At 35.5% G+C, this 27,453-nt stretch overlaps 1 protein-coding gene across 8 annotated transcripts in view; it reads left to right on the plus strand.

Moving 5' to 3' along the window:
• The window catches only part of carmil1 (capping protein regulator and myosin 1 linker 1), a 109,108-nt gene that overhangs the window by 13,744 nt on the left and 67,911 nt on the right, over positions 1-27,453 (plus strand). For 7 of the 8 annotated variants that reach the window (XM_088600996.1, XM_088601002.1, XM_088600997.1 and 4 more), the window contains exons 3-8: positions 16,133-16,183; positions 19,531-19,590; positions 22,153-22,274; positions 23,487-23,584; positions 26,095-26,165; positions 27,004-27,077. In XM_088600996.1, the coding sequence (XP_088457122.1) occupies positions 16,133-16,183; positions 19,531-19,590; positions 22,153-22,274; positions 23,487-23,584; positions 26,095-26,165; positions 27,004-27,077 (476 nt within the window). Of the gene's footprint in view, positions 1-16,132; positions 16,184-19,016; positions 19,086-19,530; positions 19,591-22,152; positions 22,275-23,486; positions 23,585-26,094; positions 26,166-27,003; positions 27,078-27,453 lie in introns of those variants that run through there. The other variant, XM_088601003.1, reaches the window with a different exon arrangement.

Consider the following 27,453-nt stretch of genomic DNA (forward strand, 5'->3'; position numbering starts at 1 on the left):
TTCCCTGTTTTTGTCAATAATTTGGTATCCTTAGGAGAGGAGTGTGGTGGTTATCTTCCAAGTCCTACAGAGCCTTAAAGCCAGTGCAGTCTTCAGTCGAATTTGATTAATCACAGCAGGGAAAAATAATCTTTATTTTAAAAGATAAATATACAGCCATGTATTGCAGTGTCTCTTTGAATAAGAGCTCATTGTTATAGCTTCTTTTTTCATTTCCTTATCCCTACATTCTGAGTTAATTGTTTTTATATTTTACCTACTTCTAATTATCTTACTGAACGGTTTTGTGATTAATGGCAAATCTTGTTCTCAGCATCACTTACATCCGTTTGAACTGTCATCTCTTTCTTAATTTTATAAGATTTTCTCAGCATTATTTTTCTATCCAGGAAGCAAGGGAATGGGAAAGCATTATTCATTTATTTTCTTCTGTTAGCCTTGTGCAAGCAAAGCTACCTATTTTATACGCAAGACAGACTATACTTCTGTATTTTGTTTCTTTATCATCCCAAGGTGTTATACTGTATCTGCACTGTTTGAAGGATATAAAGAATTTACCTTGAGGAAGTCAGGTGTGTGCTAAAATGTAGTAGAACTGAGAACTGCCACCCTGTTTTTTTCAAAACCTGTTGTAGTTTTGTGATTTCAAATGAATAAAATGGCTTTAGAATTGAGGAAGAAAGGTATATTTTTCTCAGACTGACATTTTTTAAAGTATCAAAGAACTGATATTAAGATATCTGTTTTCCTTAATACAAGTGGGTTAACATTATTTAAAAGGATGAAATGGGATGAAACCAATGGATTTTTATCTGAAATACAGGGTATTGGAATCTCTTTACTAAAATTGTAGTCTACCCCAAATGCTAAATATTGACTTCAAATAATTTAGTAACCAAAAATACAGGGATTTATAGTCTGATGAATATTTCTCTCATACCGCATATACAGTATTAATGCATTTTCCTTGTTAAAAACTTGAATTTCAAACTTGTTCCTATTTCAGTTGAAGAAATGGTTTGTCTATTTTGTATTGGCAGGTAAAGTATTTAGTATGTTTCACTCCAGATTTTCTTTAGACAGCTAATGTATGAATGCTAAAAGGAATTAAAAAAGTCTTTTAATTATAAAAATGTAATTTTGGTACTTTTTTCCCCCATTTCCATTAGTTTATTTAACAGGATAACATATTTATTCACAGCCAGTCCAGTTAGTGAACATGCACCTCTTATTTATCATGTGAAACGTCCAGTACAGTACGCCATTTCAATGAAATACAAAATAGTTTTCAGTTCCATACTGTAACTGCATAGAAAATCTGTTTAGCTCAGAAGGAGACTGTACTACCTATGGGTTGTCAAGCATACTGTACTCTATGATTACAGCTGAATAAACGCACAACTTGCTGTTTACCATTGGGAGAGTTTGTGTGTGTGTGTTGATTTTTATGGAAAGTGACAATTTCGAGTTTGCATGGGGGAGATAGGGAGGGTCAGGTTTGTGACTGACTAACGCACGTGGAAGAATAGGGTGACTCATTCACGTGTGAGGATAACGACAAACATGAGATCAGCAGCCATTTTCATTGGAAACCCCCATTTCACATGAAAACATTAATGAGACTGAATAAATACAGCTGAACACGTGGCACGTGCCCAAACTCACTTTCACAAGTCACTGGCATTGAATAACATGGTTGTGCTTATGGATTTAGAGATTCAGTAACAATATTCACCGTTTCCTTAGATTGGTATGTGGAAAATGAGACGAAGTAGTTTAAATTTCATTCTTGAGTACTCACAGGATATACGGTGGTGGCTTCATTCTCCTTCTGGGTCTTATTGAAGCCCTATTCAATTAAAAATTAGCAGTCACCTGTTTTCTTCTAATTTTGTACTAAACATTACTACATGTATCACACATTTTAAATTTTATGTTGTCTTTTTCCTCCCCAAAATACCAGTTTTAAGTAAGATTCAAGATAATTCAATTTTGTTCTACCTTCTAGGAACATAATGCGGTAAAGTTGCATTAGTCAACAATGAAAATTGTCACATTATCATCTAAAATTCTGGCTTGCTCAAAGTCCTTATGATAATTACCGTAAAAAATAATAAATGTGAGAAACACAAGTATTTGTAAATAGAGTAATAAGAATTCAAGATGTCAGAACCCATAACCATTAAAGAAAATTGAATCTTTCCCGAGCTCTAATTTCCTCATTGTTTATTTTTTCGATTACCACTACATACACCAGGATCCCAGTGCCAAGTTAATTGTGGGACTAGGAGACCTAATCTCAATGACTTTGCAAGATATTCATGGAGAAGAAAAGGGCAGCTCATCATTTGTAATGATGTCCTCGGAGATCTGGAGCTTGTGTGAAATGGTAATGATGATGACCCAAGAAATACACAGTAAGACCGATTTAAACGTGTGTGGCAGAAGAGCGGTAATCAGACAGATGCTTTCACGAGAACATAATAAGGAGAATGAAGAGAGAACTGCAAAAGGCACAAACAGTAAGACTGTAGGGACGTATAGCGTGCTAAAAGTAATTCTGTGAAGGAAACCTTTAACTCTGCTCATCTCTCTGAGTGTAACACATGTAGGAAGGTAAAATACAGCCAGCTTACAGTTAGTCTCTAAGAAATGAAGTGTACACATAAAAGAGGCAATTTTATCAGTATTGGAAAAAATACAAAACATGTTTGTGGTACACTATTGACATAACCCTTTAACCTTGTCATTTCACATCCCCGAGTAACGTTTGCTTATACAGTTATACAGTAGATAATTGCCATAAAAAAATCAGGCCCGAGTTTGATCTCCGTTACCTAATTCCATACTTAAAATGACTGACAGACTGGAGTGAAAATTTCAGAAAGCCAGCTTAGAATGTCAGTTGCCAGTGCTTCTTCGCAGCAGAGTGCTCCGATATTATTCTGTAATGGCATAAGCCAGGCTCCTTTATCTCAAGTAGAGATCATTTAATCCCCATCCCCATGAGTAAAATGGAAAAATTGAATTTTAATGTGCTCTGTGTGTTCTTCAGGCCCATGTGATATGCCTTTAATGTAAATATTCCACCTAAACAGATTAGTTTATTTTTTTCAAAGGACTGTCAGATGTGTAATAGGATTTGCAATCAAAGCTGTCACTTGTTTCCTTACAGATTTTAAAAGAAGAAAATGTTCTGTAAAGCTCTGGAATCCTTTTTCATTTAAAGTGTTTTCCAATCATTTGTTTCACATATGCTATGGTGCAGGCTTCATAAAAACACTGGATTTAGAGTGTTAAGTCAAGTCTGCTCTGTCTTGTTGAAAGTGTCTTTTTTTCACCCAATAATATATCAAACCATGAAAGCTCACAAGTCTTCAAATAGTAGATTCAATCACAGGCTAGTTCTGGATAGCTGAAACTGAACGATGGCTCTGGCAGTCTCTCCATAGTTAATCATCAAGTCTCTGCGCAGTAAGTCAAAGGTCAAGGGACAGTGGTGGCACTGAGGGATGAATGTGTGGGCTTCTTCTGTCTGATGTCTGTCTGATGTACTGTATGTCTTCAATATGCATTACATCAGCACATAAGTCTTTTTATGACAATTGTACTTTCAGTTGTTGTAACGTTAGTGATGGTTAAGAGTACAAATAAGAAATGACCAAATATAGTGAAATATGCATACTGTAGAGTGTACACAGTGCTTAAGGAGCAATCAGAATGGTGGGTGGGAGGGGTTACTATTTTATCTGTTCATTTTCTGTAGAGGTCATTAATTTTTCTGTGTTTCAGGTAGTGTATCTTAAGAGTAGAAGCAAAGGATGTGATATACTGGATTTATAGACAGTGGGAAACGTTCTTTCCAACCATACACAAACTAGAAAGCGAGCTGATTCATTAGTGTTATTTGTACTTCACTGTTAACAGTCACAAACCACAAAGGGGCCACGAAGAGCGAACATCTCTGTTGTTGGACTTGTCACTTTGGCACCACACTTCCCACTTTGTTTTCCTGGCGGGTGGGTCAGAGGAGCCTATCTGTAGTTCCTCATTCTTCCTGTGTGGTTACAGGGGTCATCTCTACTGCTGTCTTTTCTGCAACACAGGACATCATTAAAATGTTTGTTTTCTGAATTCCTTCTCAAGACTGTTAACTCTGTCCACAGAGAAATATGCTTCATCCGAAAAAATAATAAATTGTCATTGTCTGGAATGTAGTTTACAGTGTAGTGTTGCCTGCTGCACTTGAGCACACTGATGACTTTGAACTGAACACAGACCATCTTAGGAATGTTAGCAAATCGAAACCAGTATTAAGTCAGCTCCATACAGTGTTAATGGACTCCATGTTAAAGCATGCAAGTTGCAGGACAGAACTGGTAGAAATTGAAGGTACAGATGACAGCAGGCAGTGATACAGTCTTGATGCGGAGGTGTCACATGTGGCTGATCCCTTCTGGGATGATCAGCTTGCAACACTGTTTGTTCATAATGGTGCATCAGCTGATGAACTAAAGCTCTAGATACCTGCGGGAGGTTCACATCTTTCTATTTTTGCTAATGCTGTTTGTTGGTCTGTGAAACTTTGACAAGGAAAGGCCTCAAAAATGTAACCAGGGCTACATTGCATGGATGGGTTTCGATTGAAAAGTGTGTGTGTATTCCATCCGTACAAGTTTGGGACGTAATATCACTAATTACTACAGTGTGTAAGGTAGTGCTATACGTATTAACAACACAAAAAGATGTGACTTATATTTACATTTTCATTTCTGGAATTTTTTCAGTCAGTGAAAATTGTAACCTAGGATCATTTCCTGTGGTCTGAAATACTGGTTACTTAGATACATTTTTAATTAAGTGTAGAGCAACCTTTTAAAGACTACTGTTTTAGTTTAAGGTCTTATTTGTATCATTGTTGCTATTAGGATTCCCAGGGAATGAGGGGTCATGGTCTATTTTTGAGAATTCTCTTTGATGAAAAATTCTCTCAAGTATAATTCTTGTTGATATCCTGAGGCAGGCATAGCTACTGAAACATGTTTCATCCTGTTACACCATCATGTGGCATAGTGTTATCCACATTTTTTGTGCTTTGTTCTGTTCCTGTCAGGCCTAAAAAATGGCAAATATCCAAGTCTGCTAAAAAAATAAAACCACCACAAGCAATTCTTAATTATATTTGGCAATATTACTCAAACAGCAATTAGAGACGTCCAAATAGGCCAAACTCCGTGAACTCTAAAGAAGTTTTGTTTCTCATACCAGGACTGCAAGACTATATCAAAAACTCTACATTTCACTGGGACAGTTTGAGATACGACAAGCTGTTTTAGAGAAACATACTGTAGGCAAACATTGGTCTTTCACATAAACAATTTATCTCTCATTCATTTTCCAGAATAGCTGTTCATATGATATTTGTTGCTTCTTAAGAACATAAGAACAGTTAAAAACAAGTGGAGACTATTTAGTCCATCTCATTTGTTTTGAGAAGTAGCAGCTACAGTAACAATATTAGTCTTCAGTCAAAGGCAAAGTTCACTTGTTACAATAAGGTATTCAACTGAGTAGCATTGAACTTGTTCTTAAGTCTGTTTGTACAAGACATTGTACATAAGATCTTTCTCTTCAGTGAATGTGTTTATATTAAAAGCAAAATTTGTAAATTTGTATTGACTCTATTAAACTAAGATTTCAGAAAGGGGCATGTAATTGACTTTACTGCCTAATTTCCGTAGTTACACATTAAATCTTGAGATATGAAATTCCTGCCTGCTTTCTGGATCTTTCCTTTCAGGTTTTAGGCAGGGAAAAAAAAAGTTAAAAGGGATGATATCAAATAGAATACCATAAAATAAAAGCGGGAAAATGGATAACCTTCAATAATATAAAGTATTAATCTTGAACAGAGTTTACTTTAAAAGTGCAGTAAAAAATACCTTGGATATCCATTACATTTCAAACAACTACTGAAAGTGACAAAGTATTTTAACTATGAAAGGGAATTGTGCTGTGTAGTACAGTATGATGGCATCCTTCCTGTAGCAGCATGCAATAGCTGCTGATCTTGAGGAGCTAGCTTGATCCAGCATGTCAGGCATTGCTGTTGTAAAACTTAAGACAGTGCTGTGTGTGGAAAAAAGAAAATGGAAACCATCTCAAAGACCAGCAGCAATGTAATTACTGCTACAGTCAGGGGGAAGGCACTCTACATTGGGTAAGAGTGAAAGTGACTTAGAGATAGAAAAGCTCAAGACACGATCGACATCTTGTCACATTTGGACACACTTCACTTGTTTTCATGTCTCTTCCATTGCCTAAGTGTTGTATTTAAGACCTCATTTTTTGCTGCTGTATGAACTGATGGCAGTACCAATTGTAGAAACAGAAATGTCTGGTGGATTGAAATATCCTCTACTCTTTTCGAGCTTAGTGGCATAGTGGCACTATTTTGAATCTGCTTTGAATTTAGTTTCACTGTATCGTTTGTTTCACAAGAAGACCCTTTTCACTGGTAAGTTGTTATTGGAAAGAAAACAAATCTGTAATTTCGAAAAGATGAGGGGCTTGCCTGTTGATAATCGCAGTGTAATTGGCCTATGAAGTATGTTTTGATTGAACTTGCAGTGTTTTATTGAGGTGGAAATTGTTTCTGTCTAGATGAAACCGAACTAATGTTCATCTCAAGAGTGAGTAATATTGCTGAAATATGAATTTCTAATTGAGATGGTGTCTCAGGAGAAGTGCTTAGAAATGTCCACTAAACAACGGGCTGTAATTATTGTGGATAAAAGAAAGAATTGAAAATGAGACACTGTTGCATTGAAGAGCCAGTGTTTATTTTTTTTATGCTGCTGGTGAGTTTCCCTTTCAGCATTCAGTTAGCATGCATGCCTTGCATACAGATAGAAGCATTGTGGTTAGGCTACCACTTGCGGAGGAAATACCTATTTTGTGAACATTTCTTTCATGGCTGAAACAACCCATTTTCTCCAGGATCCTGTGGCAATTTTTAAAATGTAATACAGTATTAGCTTGCATGATCTGTGATAGTGAGTTTTTATATCGCAAGGGAAGAAAACAAACCAAAAGCTGACATGTTCACATTTTTGCGATTCCTCATACAGAAAAAGGTGAACTGGTGCGCATTACATTAGTTAGTGTAACACGGGCTAGTTGTAGGCAACAAAGTTGCTTCATCGCTTGTGCAATACCAGGTAATTTCCAAGGGTAACAGTTTCAGAATAAAATAAGGGATCCATCAATCTAGGGAGCTTATACTTCTTTACCTAATGAAGACTTCTGAAGCTGACCTACTATAAAATACATCATCTCATGCTTACCTGTAAAGCATTCAATCACTGTGTCCATTTTTACTTATTCCTCGATTTGATCTTATTTTGGTAGCCATCTTTTTGTGTGACCATACACATGGTGGTCACAGGACAGAAGTTCAGCTCATGATTGGATGGTTGCTGTGTCGCCAGTGATGTTTGCAAAGTTAAAGCAACATAATAGAAATGATTTAGTTCACAGCAACTTTTAATTTTTTTGATAACATCATGCAAATAGCCGCCACAGCTGTTGTTTAAAAGTTTCTTGAAATATGCTTCATGAAATGCCGTCTTCAGTAATATATACTGAATTATACCTTTGCACAAGGAAATTAGGACTTCATTAAAATAAAGTTGAAGACAAATATCAGAGGAGTTAAAAGGTATAAAAGTTCAGAACTGACTAAGGGTTTTCATAAGCATATCTCAAGGTGCAGTCCCAAGTAATTGAAATATAGATCTGTTAAAGTGAAATCGGAAAGTACTAATTTTTAATCAATACAATTGAATATGATGCATGCAGATTCAGGTCTGTTTGTTGGGAGAACAAATTTGTCTGCAAGCACACATCTGTGTCCAGATTTTTATGAATCCAGAAGAGCTTTTGCCTGTTCAGCAATTTCAACAGTAATTTAAATGAAAAACAGTTCTTGATGTAGAGGTTGAAAAGAAAAAAAATAGTAATAGCAATTCAAAAGATTAAAATAAAACCTTTACTTAAATTATGAATAGAGAATTGAATAGCAAAATTTCAGCAGCTGTTGAGATTTGGGCAGAGATCCTGTCGACTGTCTGTAGACCTGAGAAGAGTTTACTTCCTTTCCTAAATAAAAGCTGCAATCGAGATAATCTGCCTTACTTCCATAACAAACTAGTCTTTTTTCATGACTTCAGAAACTACAAAGTATTTTTAATGGGGTAAATGTAGCCTATATGTAAACATTTTGTTCTCTTTCTCTTAAGACAATGAGATGTTTTATCATATTTCATAAGAGTGTAGCTCATTGTTTAAAACATCAAAATATTTGCACCCTTTAAAGTGCCCTTCTGAATGAATTGCTAACCACACAGTAAGGGAAAGTGACAAATGTATTAAAGTACTACTGGGCTGGGCAGTCATGTAATTTCACATGCTTGCAACTGACTGGGTATTTTTAGGTCCGTGCTTTCATGCTTGTCAACTCTTTTGTCATGAAGAGCAGTCTGCTTGAAGTTTGTGATTTTTAAATGAACACCAATGACAGACAATTAAAATGTTAGTAAACTTAAGATCAACTAACTTGTATAATCAGTAAATTAATATGAATAATATTTAGTTAAAAGTAATTCAGTATTGTACCCACAAGTAATATTACACTAAGCCCATTGCCTGTGCATTCATTGATATTTCAGAATTGCTTATGATTGAAGTGAGGTGGGCAGGTAATTTAGAGACCCATAAACCTGACTGTGGCTTGGAAACCTCTTCATGATTCTAGTTTCCAGGCAATATGTGGTATACAGTATGGGTAGTCTTTCCATTGTGTTTTTGCCATGTATCAGACCTATCAGCAGACCAACTGTAGTTGAGGCAGTTTTGCATCTCTTTTATGACATTAAACATTTTTCAATTTTTTACACAAGCATGGATAGATTAACTTTCTTGGAAGAATGTTTTTTTTCCAAAGGAGGCACTAATCATACTGCGACAAGTAGTAAACTACAATAGTAGTTTGTAAGAAACCACAATAGGTCTGAACTAGTGCAGGTATTTCATATTTTAATCATGAGAATGTTTTTTTGCAGACATGAATTCCTTGCGGTTATCTGTTTAGAAAAGATTAGCTTAACTGGAAATTGCTTGGCTAGCTTTTGATCACTTTCAGTTCTCACAAATAAGTAAAGTACATGAAAAGGTTGTAGTAAAACAATTCTGTCAGCAAACCTCCTAAAATGACCAAATTGATATGGAGTAGTGATTGGGATTCTAGACTGGAAGATTGTGAGGTCAAGTCCTGGTTTATATGCAGTTTTTGTACTTTTGAGCCAAGTATGTCATGTGGCCTTTTCCAGTAATTGCCTGCTGTATAAATTGGTACACTCTAGGTTATGAATTAACATTGTAAATCAGAATTTCTTCTTCAGTGACCTATGTGTAAAATTAAGGATTAAATATAAACAAGGTTGGAGCAAAGCTTAGTAATTGAATTTCTAAGCTAGATGGATTTTAAAAATTCTTTCACAAATTGAGTTGTAGAACCTAATAAAGAACTAAAATTATCAAAGATTCTAATAAACTTTTTTATATATGCCTTTTTAAAGCAATCATCTTTAAGCACTCATAGTAATAGGATTATGTTTTGTGGGAGAGAGTGAGATGGGATTGACACCAGTACCCTCTGACATTTTGAAAAGTTGGCATGTTGTCAGTGGGAACTTCATAACAGTACTTCTAAGACTGCATGTCTGGCTGAGAGTGTAATCTTGCCAGTTTTTTTATTTTCTTAAATGTAGAACAGTGTTCTGAGATGTGCCAGGGGCAGTCAAGATTTTAAAAGCACCCACTGTGTTGCTACTCCTGGGGGCTTTGCAAACAACGATCACTCTTTGAAATATCTCCCTGGTACACTTCAGTAACTATTGATCTGCCTTTAACCTCTTATGTCACTTCTGCCTAGGGCTTGCCTGACTATGCTAGGAAATGACCCACACTCTCTAAAACCTGACCGGGAATAAATTTAGCATTTGAATAGATGGTCTTTATACTGGAATAGTTCTGGACGTCAGTAATGTGTAACCAGACAACCTGGAGATATACTGTACTAACAGTCTGTCCAAGTGGTCTCTGATCAATGAAGGAAAGGTGAGTACTACAAGAAGAAGGGATAGATGTCAAACAGTGTCTCTGGTTCTTGTTCTGCCTTGTAATTAAAATATTTCAATGCTGCAAAAACAGTTTTGGAGGGGATCTTATTCTTAATGAGAAAGCTATAATTACCTTGTCTCCCTTCGTTACTTCATTGTTTTGCATTACAATGCCTGGAGTAGTTTAACTACGAAAATGGCAGGGAGCTCACAACAAGCCAATTCTGGGAGATCAGGAAAGCCCTAAGCAACTCCTCCATTCATACTAGCTTATATGTGCTAGAATATAGTTAGATGTATAAGAAAAGACAAACCTGATATTAGTATTTGCTCTGGATCCCCCTAAACTGTACTTCAGATGGGCACTTTACAACATTCTGTATCATGCCATCTGCTTTTATTTTGTTTGATACAGAACATACACTTAAGCTTAAGAATGGGCAAGACAATTAACTAGTAAGACAGTAAACATTGTTTTCTTTACATCTTGTTTTGAGGTACATACTGTATGCTGTGATGTTCACCAAATGTCCATTTTAGAAGGCTCTGATCTGTACTGCATAAACCTTTTGACAAAAATAACATTTTTCTTCTAGAAATTGGAAAAAGGCATTGCTCCACATTTTGTTTTTCTAACTTTAGAAATTTTCTCTGTTTAATTTTTCTTTGTCTTAACTCTTCGCATGTTTCTGTGAGCACCTTTTCTTAATGACAGCCTCTGTTACACAGTGCTGACTGAGCATCCTTAACCTTGCAGGGCTACATCTAGAGGTTCAAATTGTTTGCATTGCTTTGTATGTTTTATATTTTTTTCAATTTAAATGCTACAAACCATGCATTATTTAACAGGTAATCATTTTCACTTTAATAAGGTGTCATTTTATAAATATTTCACTTGCAACATAGTGTGGTTTTGTCACTTAAAAGTAAAGGAAACCATGTACAGTATATACATTTTTGGGGACATGCTACTGTAGTTATGCTAGCCTCCCTTTTACCCTAAACTGTAAACTGTATAGCAAGTTGATCATTGGCTCTTCATAAGAGTACTTTCTGTTTAAAATAATACAGCATTTGGAGTATTAATTAAGCAAAAATGTGTAACAACACCTAGAACATTTTAAGGTTCCCCTGGAATCTTGATTAGGGAATAACCCACTGAGTGCACAGCTGGGAATTTCAATAGATGTTTGCTCCTGATTATTCATGATAATCCATGACTTGACATGATAAGATAATGGTCTGCTTGGCTCTTTAGAAGTGCAGAGGGGATCCATATTGAGTAACTTGTCTGCTAATGAATGCAGTTGAGACATAGTGGTGTTTTTGCTGCTAATATTTTAATAGGCCCCTGGTACACAGTACTGGAAGGAAGCTATAGGAGCACTTTCTTCGAGTACCTCTAACACTGTTTTTCTTTTTCCATGTCATTGGTTTGAGAAAACATGAGCTAATGGGGAGATGTTCTTTTTTTATCCTTTATAGCATTCTTCAGTGTCCTCCACATTGTTTGCTTAAACCCAGTGTTTCTCCATGACAAAGATCTTTCATTAAAAAAATATTTTAAGATGGAAATAACTGTCAGTTTTTTTTAATTGAATTAATGTGAGTGGAGCAGAATTTCACTTACTCCTACTCGCAGCCCATAGTAAATTTATGTTCCATTAGCTCCACTCTTACACTGAATGTGCAATTATTTTGTTTTTGTCTGATTTGGTCAAATAATACCCATGCATGTTGTAGGTTTTCAGTGTTCTCACCTTTTCCATGTAGGATTCATCTTTAAAAAGTTACACAGATGAGTAAACGTCCTGAAAATAGGTGAATATAGCCAGGAACTTTAAAAGAATTAAGTATGCCATGACAGTTTGGGAAGGCTGCCCGACAGCTGCTTTAGCATCAGGAAGTCGGAGAAACCCTCTTGGACTTACAAAGCCATTGATGAAAATCTTGCTTGTTTTTTTAAAATCAAATTCAGTTGAAAATTCAACTTTTAACACTGGGGGGGGGGGGGGGGGATCCTGTAACTATGGTAACAGCAGATAGTAGAGCTAGTAGATGGTGTGTTAGACTGTATGACAGTGCAGTTAATGTGTTCATATGGTTTTGATAAAATGTTATCAAAGGGATAATTGCATCTCCTTCGCTTATTAGGTTCCTATGTTCATTTGTAAGAGCTTTTATAGTTCATAAGATTAATTAATATACTCTATTTCTATTGTACTTTAGAGCAGCTTTTGCTTATCAGTTTTCAGTAAAAATTGTTCATGTACTGTTTTGTTCATCCATCAATGCCAATGTGTTGTGATTGTTGGTTTCTTATCCAGTGAACACAACAGTGCTGCCGACTGAGGGTGAAATTAATTTGTTTGTTATACTAGTTCAGTGCATTCAGTATTGTTGCACAGTGTAAAGTGTATGGTCCAGATTATGGTGCAGTCTAATTAATAGTTGATCTTCATTAATGTTCATGTGGTGAACTTATAATAGGAAACTGCTAAGAAATGTGAATTTCTAAGCACAGGAAATGTGAATGTGCTAAGAAAATAATTCTACACTCGCACTGTACTGCATGAGCTCTAAAACGTTGAAGGGTTTGAAGATACTGTACAGCCAGATAATTTCCTTTCCTCAAAGGTTTGGTATTCATAAAGTAAGACTTTGATTACTAATAAGCTCCTCAGTGCCCAGCAGGCTGCACTTCTTTGGAAAGAAACAAGCTTGAGTTGTTGCCACAAGTTGCTGTGCGTGTGACTTACTACCGTACCCAAAGAAACTGCAGCTCAGGGCTGAACTGAGTTGAACCAGCAAGAGGAATGTTTTTTGATATTCTGTTTTTAATAAGTCTCACATCTATGTGCTGATAAGAGATTATTTTTATTATTCTATTTAATTATATCATTCAAGATGTCAAAGTGGAAAATCTGGATATTTTTTCATCCTCTGGAATTCCACATTTCTGAAAAATCACTTATACTAAAATAAAAATATGGTCTGTATAATAAATACAGAGTGGATAGTTTGCATAAAAACACATAAGGATAATATACATATTTAAATTTGGATATAGACTTGCTGTATTTTTCCTGCGCCTATTAATATAGAGTGTGCTGTACTGTATGCATTTTCATATAGCTTTATTTAGTTCACTTTTACTAGTTTTAAAAAAAGTATTTCTGGTCTTTGGGGACTCATATCACTCTTGTCTTGTTCAGAGAATCCCCTCAGTGTATTTTAAACAGGACAGCTCTGATGTGAGTGAATGACCTCAATTTAAGTTTGGCATAGCGATTAAAAACCTAGTTAAGTCATATGACTCATAGTTAAAGCCACTATTAAAGGAATAGTGAAAACAGAATATTTCTTTTACATTGTGTCCTGGTTTTGTTTTAAAAATTTGATAAATATATTAAATGTGTGTGTAAACGACAAAGTATACTCCACATCAAAAGTAGTGTAAATCTTAAAACTACAACAAATTCACAAAGTTGATCAATTATGCTGATTTATATTTATCATCAGTAGACATGACCAACAGTGTGTCTCCTGTTAAAGTCACGGATGTCACAACTAATGCCTGGCTACCTGCACTTTCAGTGCTTTTCTGTCTTAATTTAAAACAGGCTTGCCATTCAACAGATTAAACTGGCTGGGCCAATCGACACTCTCACTAATGAGGTGATTTACTGCTTATGCAGCAGTCAGTCACTGGAGTATATCGCCATCAATCATGAATGATCGGTTAATCTGGAAATAGAAAAGGCGATATGTTTCTTTTCATGCTCAGTTTATTATAGCTGTCATTTGCCAGCTATTGTTAAATGGGAGAAGCGTTGCATAAACCAGAAGACACTAATGGAAGTGAAGGGAAGGTGCGTTTAAACTGAGAGCAGGTAACATTTCTTTAGACACAGTGTCATGTCATCCAAGCCCAGACCATTGCTTCTCTCGAGATATGGACGGATGAGTCTTGGATTACTCTGCTACTTAAAAGCTAATGAGCTACTGTAGATTGGCCAAATGACTTCCTTGGGACTGCGAACATTCTTATGTTCTAATGTTCTGACCTGATTTCTTCTGTGGAACTGCTGTTAATACAAACAAAAGCTCCTGCGACTCTCCCTATATGTATTTAAATTTATTTGTAGTGTAAATATAGCGTACACTTTCAGTAGAACTTTTTGGAATACTTTATTGCCAGGAAAATGATTCTGCCACAAATAATTCTAGATGCAGCAATGACCCTACATGTACGCCTTATTATAAATTAACAATACCATTTATTAACAACAATATGACAGTTCTGTAAAAGTAATCATTACTTAATATAAATGAATACCTTACATTTAGAATAGTGTCATATCTCAGAAAGTCCGAAACGTTACATGCATTCTTTTTCTTCTTGAGAAGTTAAAGAACAATCAATTTGAGACTGACCACACTTTTCCAACCTTATCAAATTCACTAGCACCTATTTATATGAATAGTATAGTATTATACAGTAGTGTTGACCATAAAGGAGAAATTCTTCTGATTTTTATGTTTGCAGGATACAGTATCAAATATTAGCATAACAATTAAGACTATTTTATGGCCAGTTTACTTATTGATTTGCAACAAGTACTGACAGAAAGTATTGGTTTATAATTCAGTTCACTGTGAGTTACAAGAGGAGACAAACCTTGTTTGCTCCTGATTCAGCAGCCTTGTCACATAATTCTCCAATTTCAGATCTGTACTGGGATGATATGAAGCTCTTAGGCTTTGTATACTTATTTTTGTGTTTAAGAAGATCATATCTCATCTTGCACAAGTCTGTGTGTGTGAAATTCTGTACCTGTTCATTTTTTAACCTTGCCTTGTGATTTAAAAATATATATAAAAAACAAGAGAGATAAGAATTAGATTAGACCAGCCAGCCAGTTGAGTGTTATTTGTTCTCTCTGAGCTTCTGTAGACAAAGCCTGAATTTGCCACTTGTGCACACTGAAAAGTAGAACCCTGCCCAAAATATATATTTTTTTTGTGGTATTCAGTTCTCTATCATGTTGGCTCTGTTTTTCAGATTGTAGCTTTCACTTTCATTACAGACTTAATATTTTACATTTTCTTAAGCACTTTCCCTTCTACTTGACCTTGCCTATAGTTTACATGCCACTATCTGTTTTTTCCAGGGAGTGAAAACCATTCATAATTGGTGATTGGTATTGAAAACTGTAGTAATTGTCCGTTCATTTTGTAAAGCATAAACAACCTTCAGAGATGTTTGGTTATTTTGTAAATATACTTTTTCTGTCTCTTCAGATTTATTTTGAGACAGCAGTTTTGTTAAAGAGCTAATTGCTAAGTACAGGCAGACATAATTGCACCCACAATGTGATAACTGGTAGCAAAGCACGACAAGAGTGATTTAAACCTTAAAGCCCACACTCCAGTAATGCCCTTGAAATGAGCAGCTCTGTTAAAAGCCTGAACTGTAAGTGTCCTCTGCAGGAATAGTGTTACTCTTTGAAACCCGAATGCTATTTGTGTGTGTGATAGATTCTTTTGTAGGTTAATAATGCTTTTTGCACAGTCTGTGAGAAAGAAAAGCTACACATTTTGAATACATTTGTTTGTCCTAGAAGTGTTGACAAATTAACAGGTACATTGTATTCTGTCCACTTGTGTCAAAAATAATGCAGAATTGCTCTTTGTGTAGATTGAAGCTGTGAAGCTGTTTTTTTACAAAGGGTTATGAATCTCAAATATATGCAAACCATTTTGTCAAATCTTAGAGTAAGTGACAGACTGAATGTTAAAAATGACTTGTATTATCCAGAATTATATTGAATCACAAGGAAACATGGTAAGGTTTGCCATCAAAGCCCACTTTAGGATCCTCACAAATATGTATATTTTGTTGGGAGTGTCTTCATTTGTATTTGAAAAGCTTTTTTTGTCTCCTGCAGGCACTTGCATCTCACCGAGCATACCTATTGACTGCACGCATCCCAACTAAGGTAATAGCATATGTTTTCTTAGCTTTTTCATTCCCTTTGTAATGTCCTATTCTTACAGAAGGTAAAGGTAAAGTGATTTTTGGAGATATTTTGAAAAGATGTCTGTTATTCTCTTCCTTCCAGAAATTGGGCTGTTGAACACAAAAAGTGCTATTATTCTAAAATGGTACAACATACAAGCACAGAAATAAATTGGCATAAAAGGTGATATTCTGTACTTTTACCTCATATTCATCTGTTCATTTCAAAACTGAATTGCTAGAGTATATACCTATAATTTCAATTTTGACTTCACTATCCCAAAGGTTATGGAGGGCACTGTAAAAATCTAATGACAGAGTTCTCTTGATATTTATTCATACTCTAGTGAAACAGGAATATAAAACATGAAAACAGACTTGGTTATGGATCTTAAAAAAATATCCTAAAATAGTTTTCAGGACCTTAATTATTCATGACAGATATTACTGTTCTGTGCAAAGCAAGTTAAGACTGCATCATAAGATCTTTAGATTTCTTCTAAGCAAGACACATTTTTCAGCCTAGAAATCTGTCTGTTATGTCTTTTTTACATTGGTGATATGAATAAATGTCTCTTATCATATCTGTATTTCATCTAGCCATAATGGTGTTAATTTGGCCTGATTAGTTACTGGTGTCTCCATTATCCAAGGCTGTCAGTAAATGTGTTATACACTGAAGGAATTCTTTCCTATGAAAGATATATATATATAGTTATCTATAAGTTATATATATTGTAAAGACGTCCAGGGTGTGGCTCCTTTAAAGGACTTTAAGGGACGGAGCCTCACTGGGAGATCGAAACATTGTTCATACAACCACAGCTGAGTGCAGTCTGAGGTTATGAGGCTCAGCTGTAGGAGTACTGTAAAAGCAAGCTGACTAATTCCATCAGAGAGACCAAGTCAGGACGTCAGTCCTGCGATAGCTGTAGACCAGAGCGGACAGAAGATCAGGGCTGCTCTGTCCACACATGCCGAGGTTTGGTAGCAAAATGAGAAGGTAGAAGAGCACCGGGCTGAACCAGACATAGCAGCAGGTGCCAGGAGATGCTGGTATTGGCGAAAGCAAAGGGGTCTGCATTTATGACGGAGAAAGCAGACTAGTGTCTGCAGCTGGTACCCTGATAAGGGGCGGAGACATGAGAACTACAGTCTAGGAGGAGACAGTGGGCAAAACACGTGTTTAGAAACAATAAAGGAACCCTGGTGGACCTCATCTATCCTATCATGTGGTATAGAGGCATCAGTGAGTTAGGGACTCTGGACCCGAATATCGGAATATCGGCACGCGAGGGCTTGGTGTTCTCAGTGTAGGTACTGTACGTCACATACCTTGGTTACCTCAACAAGGGTTCCGTATTCATCACCACTTTTGGGGGGCAGCGCATGCAAAAGTGTGAAAAAGTTCCATGAGAGGTGCGTCCTGAGCCTTGGACACTCCTGTTTCACGACTACCGAGACAGCCACTTCACACCTAGCGTACCTTCACAGTGGTACATCTTTAGGTCTGGTGTCTCCCACCTCTGGGTGCCTGGGTTCAGTTCTGGACCTGGGGTGCTATCTGCATGTAGTTTGTATGTTCCCCTGTGTTCGCATGCTTTTCCGCCGGATGCTCTGGTTTCTGCCCACAGTCCAAAGACGTGCTGGTACTGTAGGTTAATTGGCTTCAGGGAACATTGTCCCGAGTGTGGGTGTTTGTGTTTGTGTTCTGCGATGGACTGGCATGCTGTCCAGGGTGTGCCCTGCCTTGTGCCCATTGCCATTGCTTGCCAGGATAGGCTCCTGCTCTCCCACGATTGGATAAAGTGGTTAGACAATGTATGGATGAATGATGTTTATATCAATATACATAAAATATAATTAATTAAAGAAACTATAACTAGGTCAAATGTACTGTACTACCGCAGGAAGATATAGGAAAAATAGGTGTTACAAATACCTGTACATTAACATTTTGGATATGAAAATATGGTTGTTCATTATTTGTCTGCATGCATGACTGTGCTTGTTTGCGACTATTAAGAATTTACTTGGCATGCTGCCTTTCCTTAAACAAGTTCATGCAACCTCTGTGTGATTTAGTATTAGCATAAGTAGCGAAGAGATTGTAAAGGCATTTTTTTTAGAAGTTAGAAAAGGTCAGTTTCATTTTTTTCTAGGCAGTCTATAACATGTTTTGTGGTAGACATGAATTAGGTATCAAAGTAAGCTTTTATTTATTATTCAATAATACAGATACATGTAGTACACTAGATGAAAAGGTGAGGTCTGTTCAGTGTTTCATGCCTGTTCCTTGTCTGTAAATGGCAGAGATTCTCCTGATTGCAGATGTGACCAGTCCCACTCTTAAAATCCTCAAATGGCAAAGTACGCAGTACAGTTACTGTTTGGCAGTGATTTTCATTTATAAAATATATATTTTCCTTTAAAAGTGCCTTATGTTTTACAAATTTACAAGTTCTTGTTTCAGGAAACAAAAATTAAATAGGAAAGAATAGTAAAAGTTTAGGTGAAATACCATCATTTTCTAGTTGGAGTGCAAAAGATCTTAGTCAGGTCGTGTTTGCAGTTCTAGATATAATGTAAATATTAAGTTAGGTGGGAGGGGGACTATAATAAATTGTTAGAAGAGCTGCTGTAATATTAAAATATTACTGGACAAAAAAACATGAGAGTATTCTAAGCAGCATTGGAATGAATCATCCCGCTCTCTGGTTGGAAGTGCCCTGAGGGAAGCAGATACAGAGATAACAGACTATAGAGGAAAACTACTGCAGAGTGAAGTATTTTAGTTCAGGAAGCAGTGTCTTTCCTGAATTAGTTTGGCTTCTTCTCTCTCATTCCTCAAAGAGGCGAAAGGTCACATTTCTTAGCATGAAGTAGGTTTAATCCTTACAGGAAATGTTTATTTCTGGTAGCACCTATTAGAATGGAAGGTTTAAAAACCTCTCTACTGCTGTACTGTATTCTAAACATACATATGGCTGTCTGATTCCCTTTCAGGCAAAGACTTAATATTCATATTGTTCAGTGACCATTCTGTATGTCTCCTCTTTAACTGATGTTTTTGTGAAGGATGTACTGTTACATGCTTTATTTTTTAAACCTCCCATGTATTTGTACAGTTGAGTTGAATGTGGAAAAGGTGGAAAATGCTTTAAGATTGTTGGATAGTATTTTTCCTGTTAAGTGCTTTAACCATCTCCATAAATCACTGTTATTAGTTATCTATTATATGCTCTTCCAATTCTGCCAGGTCACCACCTTAACATTTTTGTAAAAAGAGGAAATTATTATTTATTTATGTAATTAATTTTATTTCAGCTTGAACAGACTTTCAATTATTTGGAAATTCAAGGAATCCACTGTACCAAGCCTGGTCAGGTAAGGAACATATCAGTCATTACTGCTTTAACTACTTGCATTTAGGTCTTCTTTTTAAGCTTTTTTTGTCTTTGTCTTTTTTTGATAATCTTTTGATATCTTGATATTGTCATAAGTAACGTTTTTATAACTCAAAATTAATAATATGCTTGGTCCTTAGGCATTGAAACTGTACATATACCTTAGAAGTGTATCTGTGATTAATTCACTAAGGCAGGTTAAACTATTCTCAGAATAAAATAATACAAATTGGACAGACAGAGGTCTAGCAGTTTTTTATTGTAATTTATGCAATGCCATTAGGCCTTTCTTGCTGTTAAACACTTGACATATATTCAGGAAACCATTAGTCCAGTACAATGAGTCTATTAAAAAAGGTCTTCTGTAGCTTAAATATACACTTATATTAATTATGCAAAAATAGTCTAAAATGTTTCTGGGTTGCTTAAAGAGTATTCTTCTGTGACCTCTCAAATAGCTGTCAAAACTCCTGTGTCAAGGGGCTGTTCAAGCTCCCCCTTGTGGTGCTTGCTCTGGTTGAGCAGTTTGCGTGCTCAGAGTTGTCTTTGTTACTTGTTCAGATCATGTATTTGGGTATTTGTAGTGGCTTGTCCAGCTGAGGGTTTTGCTCTATGCACAGTGGAGCTTTGTGATCTGACATTGCTGGTTTCACATCAGCTGTGACTTGGATTTCCCAAATGAAAGCTCACAACTAGCTGGGGTTAGGGTTGGGATTAGTAGACATGGGTTCTGCTGGCTACCAGTGAAAGCAGTCACAGGGGGCCCTGTTACTTTCCAAGCACTTCTTCATTCAAGTAATTCTTTATAATGTAGTGGTAAGCTTTATGCGTTGCATGTTAAGCCGAATAGCTCAATGACTGGGTGACATAGGAGAGAGGTCTGTCAGCATTAACTCTTCCTTTCTGTGAGGGTATAGGGGTTGTATTAAGAAATGATACGATAGGGTAGGCATACCTCCATAATATTCAACAATTCTGTTCCAAAGAATTTTTGACACTAGGCTTAAGTAAAAAGTCTGATTTTCTTTCCTAGCCTCATCGTGAATTATGAAGAACCTTAGGTTCATATACAGTACACAATTCATATTTAATTTTGAATTCAGATTTAATGTACTGTGTTAAGTGTAGTATTATATTGAAGCACATACTGGTAAAAACATGCATGACTTTTCATTTCTTGTTTCTTAGTTTTTTCTTAGACAAATAAAATAAAAAATTAAAATTGTAACTAATAATAATGCAATAATAATAACAATAATCCAGTGATAGGTGAAGTATCTATTGTAGTTTATTGAGTTTTTATATTAACTGCTACTGGGTGATGAAAACAGGTTCTACAGAGATTACTTTTATATAAAAGGAGTTCTGCAATAGTCTGTGATATCTATTAGTTTAATTAAATAAACCTCTATTTCATTGAGTGCTGTCACATTTGACAAACAACCCCTAACCTGTGCTATTTGGATGCAATTGATTACCCTTTTTGGGTCTTTTAAGAAACAAAAACTGATGATTGTTAAGTAATTGAACTGCATTCACTTAATGCAGATTATGGCTTTACAGATCATTTAAGTGACTATTTCTTTGCTGAGTGACAGAAATACATTAGCCAGCATCACTTAAAATCTCCTGTTGTGCCCACATGAAATCTCTTAAACCAATTAATGATGCTTCAAAGACTTCAGATTTTGTCAGGCCTGTACTGTCAGCATCTTCAAAACAGTCTCAAGAGCCCCCTTTTAACAAAATCAATCTTGCAATAACAGGAGATAAAATTAGTAACTGGCAATTCAACAATGACTCAATAACTTGAATAAGTAGGAAGTCATATTTATTTTCAGTAAAGATCAGGATTTTATATTTATGAATTTGATTTGTTCTAAAATAAGTCTTGTTATTATAGAAAGACAACTACTACACCTTTGACCAGTTTCAAGGTTTATAGCTCATAGTTTTAAGTTTGTATTCAGATGGGTATTGCAAACGTAGCATGTGCAGTCAAATCCCAGAATCAATCCACCATCTCTCGGGCACCTCTCACTGCCTGACTTATGCATCCTGGACAAGAGATGAACAAGCTCTCTGAGCCAAAATGCCAGCCATCTGGTGTGGAAAGTTGGGAAGGTCTTAGATTAGAAGAACAAAAGTCCTAGGTTAGGATTATTACCACCCATGTTTAGTTAAAGACACTGGAATAAATAAGATTTTGACTTTGAGCCTTGATTTATTAATCATATGTTAATCACATGATCAGATTTTACATTTTGAACAACTGAGATTTTATGTCTTAGCTTTACTCAGAAAAAACAACAGTTTTTAAAATATATATAGTTCTAACAACTCGAAAAGTGTATTATTAGTTTCATTAAATCAATTAATTGTTAAAATGAAAGCAATGGTTGTAATTGGTAGTTCTTTAATTATATCATCATGTTTCATACCTATTCTGTGAAATATTAACAGCAGAGATTGTTTAATATTTGCTTTAGATAATTCAGTTTAAGGAGGTTCATCTTATTTAATTTCTGTTTGCTCTTTCCAGCTGGTTGTGGAGTGTGAAAGGGGTGTTATTTCTATGAAGCTTGCTTCCTCTGAAGATGTGAACGAAGTGGTGGCACACATAGGGACCTGCCTCCGAAGGATATGCCCTGGTCTGTCTCCTCTGTAGGTGGTCTCAGAATGTCTCTTCACCTGTATGCAATCTTGTCACTTCATTTCTCAAGAAGTGAAACTTCAGCAGAAACAAAATACCTGCATGTAAACGATGAGAGGAATATTTCTTTCTTTGGCTGTTTTAGCAGACTGGAATGGACTAGAGCCCAAGTCAAGAGCTCAAAGTATTTGTAGCAAGCCTGAGCAAATAATCTTAAATGATTAAACGAAGAGAAAAATAACCTTTTCAATTATTCCCTCTAAGGCAACCATACAGTATGCAACCAAAATGTTGGTAAACACCTGAATAGTGCCTGCATTAATCTGTCACTGAATTGGAGTAATCTGTTTATGTCAGCATCCAAGCGCTTGCTAAAGATGTACTGTCTGTGCCATGTAGCATAATAATAATAATAATAAGAAGAAGAATAAAGTAATGACAGTGGCATTTTGAGTATAAGAAAACACTGGAACACTGATTGTCAGCAGCATGTATTATCTTGTAACAAATAAATGCCAACACAATACTCTTCGATCTACATGTATCAACGTCTAGTACTCATTCCTGGTCCATCTTGTTCCTCTGCCTTCGATTTGGCATCTTGTGATCATCTTTCATAAACACCAAATTATCGGACCAGCTCTGACCTACCAAGCTTTATATCCAGAGAAGCCAGCCAAAAATATGAATGCTCTTGTAATGAAGTGTTTGATAAGGTAGCATGTTACCCTGACCTTTCAAACCTATATCTACAAAAACTATTTTTGTCTTTTACAATATTCCATATTCCAAGAAACTATCCAAAGATAACTTTCTAGTACATTTGCTGTAGCTTAGAGCTGAGTAGGCTATTATGTGTACTGGGGCTAGGGGTCACAAAAGATACTATCCTGTCAGAATGTTGATTGTTAAAAGAGATAATACAACAGACTGAATTCTAGCTAAAAAGAACAGATCTGTAATGTGATGTGCAAGGCAACACACTTTAAAATACTACATGCATTTACTTTTAAATGCAGCCACTATTGCAGACAGCATTAAACAGTAATTGTACAGTACATTTGTGTATAATCAATAGTTCAATATACATTTTAGTCCCAGCCATAGGTTTTATCATGCCTGTTTCTAGGGTGTGTCAGTGATTTCATTATATCACTGTTGCTTCTGCACATGCCCTTATATGTTTGTTTCTAATCACCTATTCTTTGACATACTTTTGACAGACAAGTAATGAAGAAGCTGTTGATGGAACCAGTGGAGCGCCTGTCAAACCTCCAGACATTGTGGGACAATCAGAGTGTGACTGAGCCTGGGCCTTGTGGTAATATAACAAGAATGTGTAAATGTTTTTTTTCCCCCCAAGTTTGTTAAAGGGGAACTGCAGTCCCAATTTCATAGACCGGCTATTAAATCTTGGTAACAAAATAAATCAATTGATGGTTTTGTAAAATTGTGTAAATTCACAAACACAAAATCACAAACTTTGTGAAACTACTGTACGTCTCCATGTCTCAGACTCGCATTTGAGTCCCACAGGGAGGAAAATAAAATAATCTATAGTAAGTGAAAATGTACAGGCTCACAGCATGCTGCTCTACCCAACCATTGAAAGTAACACAAAAAAATAAAACATACTGTAAAACACTACAAACATTAATAGGTAGGTAATTAAAAAAAAAGCTGTTTGTAAAAGTGTGGCTTAAGTCTTACCGTAAGAACAGTTGGTGTGGGTGCATCTGTGATAAAACAGTGAATTCCACAGTCTTATTACTTTATAAAAAATAAAGATTATCCTTTTATTTTGTACAGTATATTGTTCCTGGGAGGCAGAAAAGACAACTGTCAGTTGTCCTTAGTGAGTGTTAGTGATAGTATAGTGAGATAATCAAGTATTTCCAGCAATATATTACTTTATATTGTAGTAAAATATTTTTTATACCATAAGCCAATTTAGTGAATGTAGCACAGAAGTAATTTGAAAATTTTCTTTAAAACTCAAACAGCTATATTTTGCACAAGTTGTAGATGTGACAGCATTATTTTAGTATGAAAATAAAGCATTTTGATAGCCCATTCACAATTAATTAAAGGCATGAGCTAATGTATCAACATCAGATAAACCAAGAAATTGTTCTAGGAGTGTTTCTCAGATGATGAAAAGCAGTTTAATAGTTTATTTAATAGATTCAAAGCTTAAGTGGAGATATTGTTAAGACTGAGGTCCCTGTGGATACAGAGGTCAGCAAGGGTCTTTTCTGTATGTATGGCTGGAGTATGAAACAAATGAAAGCTTTTAACGTCTGTTATAACAGAATAAATATAGGTTATGAATAATTTTAGTTGTAGGGTCTCCTTTGTAAAAACATTCTTTGGAATATTTTTTCTTCACATTTAGCTTTTTATCACTTGTTTTTTCTTATCTGTCAGTAAGGCAGTAGTGCAGCTATTTTATTACTTATAATTGAAACAAATATGTGAGTTTTGAGTGACTTTTTATTCTCAAATTCTGACCACTTTTACACACAATAATGGTCCATTTTACGTGCTGTAAATATACTTTGAATTCTTTGCTTATTAACACTTTTATGCGTTTTATAAAAGGTGTGGCTGTCAGGAATATTTTAAGCTTAATATAATAAACCACTTGATTTTTTCTTGTCATTTATTTCAAATCACATATATGAGAGAAAATAAAAATAATATACTATTTTCTTGTAAAGCCACACAACCTCTGTAGTTAATGGGCTGAAGAGCTGAACCTTATGAATTATACATCAGTAGCAGGGGGAGCACGATACTCCTAATTCTTTTCAGTTTTCTTACTATTTTTTGCGACACTTCTTACAGGCTGTACTAGTTAACATCAGAGGTACCATTATGCCAACAGCTGTTTAAGGAACTGCTACAGGATTGTTTGCTATGGTTGAACGACTGCGTTTATGGGATATTTTTCCACACTCCACTAAACCTGTCAAACCACCCTCATTTATAACAGTAGTGTTGCCTCCTAGGGCCAATCTCTCTTCAGCTTCTTATCTGACATTTAGCCCTGTAGTTTAAATTTAACTTGGGCACTGTAGATGTAAAACCAGCCTTCATCAAAGTAGGTGTGCTTTGTGATTTTATTATACTGTAGTTGCATAGATTTTGAACAAAATGAAAATGTCTAGGAATTTGGGAAATTAAGGCCACCCTTAAAATATTAATATAAATATATAGAGCTTGTACTCCTTGGCTTTGGAATGACAAAATATTCAACTATTTTGCCTTATATAAGCTTAATAGTAAGGATTCTGTGTGTCATTCTTTTGCTTTGATCAGTGTAATCTTTATACCAAGCATATATCTGCTTTGAAGCCCAGACTTTTTAAAATGACTTTTTTATCTAGCCACTGCATGATTAAGCTGTTATTTAATTTATAGTCTTAGTAAGTGGGAGTCTGATATCAATATATTGATTCCCTTTTTTATTTCTTGATAATCTCCTTCATCTGTCTTTCACAAACAGAAGATACTGCCCTTCATAAAAGCCATGTAACAGCTATAATTAATAGCAGATTAGCAATCATAAGTATCTTCAAGAACTGTTTGAAAAAGTAGATGATTTTCTTTATCTTTTCGAGCTTTCTTGAGTTTAGCATTCTTGAATTTTAGATCAGACATGTAGTTTAGTGATGCGTTTGTGGATACTCAAGCTACCCAATCTATAAAATAATTTCTTAAACTCTTTAAATCATTAAATCATTGTGGTGTATGTATTACAGTATTTTTATTAGGTGTAAATGTGTTCTGTAGACTGCAAATCCCATTTCCTTTGATTCTTCCTTTCAGGTGGCTTCTCGCACATGTACAAGTGTGTCTGTGACTGGCTGGGACTACCGTATAGGGAAGAGGTGCAGTGGGTTAGTATGGTCTTTTAGTTGTGCTTAAATACTAATCTGTCCACTCCATTCACTGTAATGTATCCTTGCAGTAACTGAAATACAAAACCACTGTATACAGGCTAAAGCTGAGAAGGTAAAAATGAAATATGAAATCGCCTTTTTTCTATGTGTCTTTGTTACTGGGTTTCTGCGAGATCAATAAAAACAGGATACAGAAGATGAGTATGAAGATGAGAATATACAAAGACTGAATTAATTATATTTACCTGGGCAAGTCAGATCTCTTTAACTCGTATCTACAGAAATCGTGAGCTGTATATTGTATATGTTCCTTATGGGTCTCCCAGTGAATTAGAATGTTCCGAGGCAGCTGAAGAAAGTCTACCTTGGTGACACCACTGGTACTGCAGTATTTATGAATGCAATTTGGTTAAATCATTAGCTACTGTTAGCTATTAGAGAAAGCAAAGGGTGGAGTCTACTACAGTTCTCCAGTGTCCTCAAATTTTTGCCATTAACCTTTGACTTATATGATCTAAAGTGGTCTCACTTTTTGGCCTTTTAAAGAAAGTCGGCAACTTTTTTTAAAATTTGCTTCTTTGAGCTCTGTAAGTGAAAGCTAGCAGCTGGGACACTCTCAAAATGTAAGGGTAAAGGCCCCATACAAACAGGTGTATGACAACCAGAAACATGTTGTGTGCTCTTATGTCTTATTTAAGGCTTTTTGTCCAACAACAAGCAGCTTCAGGTTAGTCTTCCATCTAATTTGGCTTTATTTGTGGTTAATGGTTTAACAAAATGCCCTTCAATACACATCAGGGTAAAGCTTTTATTTTTCTGTTTTTTTATTAAACAGGATGTGGACACCATTTATTTAACACAGGATACAAGAGAGTTGAATTTGCAGGATTTTAGTCATCTTGATCACAGGTAATCTGTTATTTTTAAATTTAAATAAATACTTTATGCTGTTATAGTCTTCAATAAAAACAGGATGTTTTTATGCAGATACTATATAATGCATGGTGTCGATTAAGTACTTTCCAGTCATTTATTGAAGATAAAAAGATTAAAGGTTCTTAACATACACAATTTGACCTCCAGTTTATATGTAAAAGTGATCTACTCTCATACCACAAGAAAACCATTTTTATTGCCACACTAATTATTTAGCCAATCTTTTCTCTGTTATATAATAGAAATCATGGGTAACAAATATTAGAGCATTTATTTTTATTTACTGATATCATCAGCAGAACATTCATCAAGAAGTAATCTGCTGTGTGCATATGAAGGAAGTTTAGTT

The sequence above is a fragment of the Lepisosteus platostomus genome, chromosome 12 (genome assembly GCF_059453375.1).
Source record: "Lepisosteus platostomus isolate fLepPlt1 chromosome 12, fLepPlt1.hap1, whole genome shotgun sequence".
Classification (NCBI taxonomy): domain Eukaryota; kingdom Metazoa; phylum Chordata; class Actinopteri; order Semionotiformes; family Lepisosteidae; genus Lepisosteus; species Lepisosteus platostomus.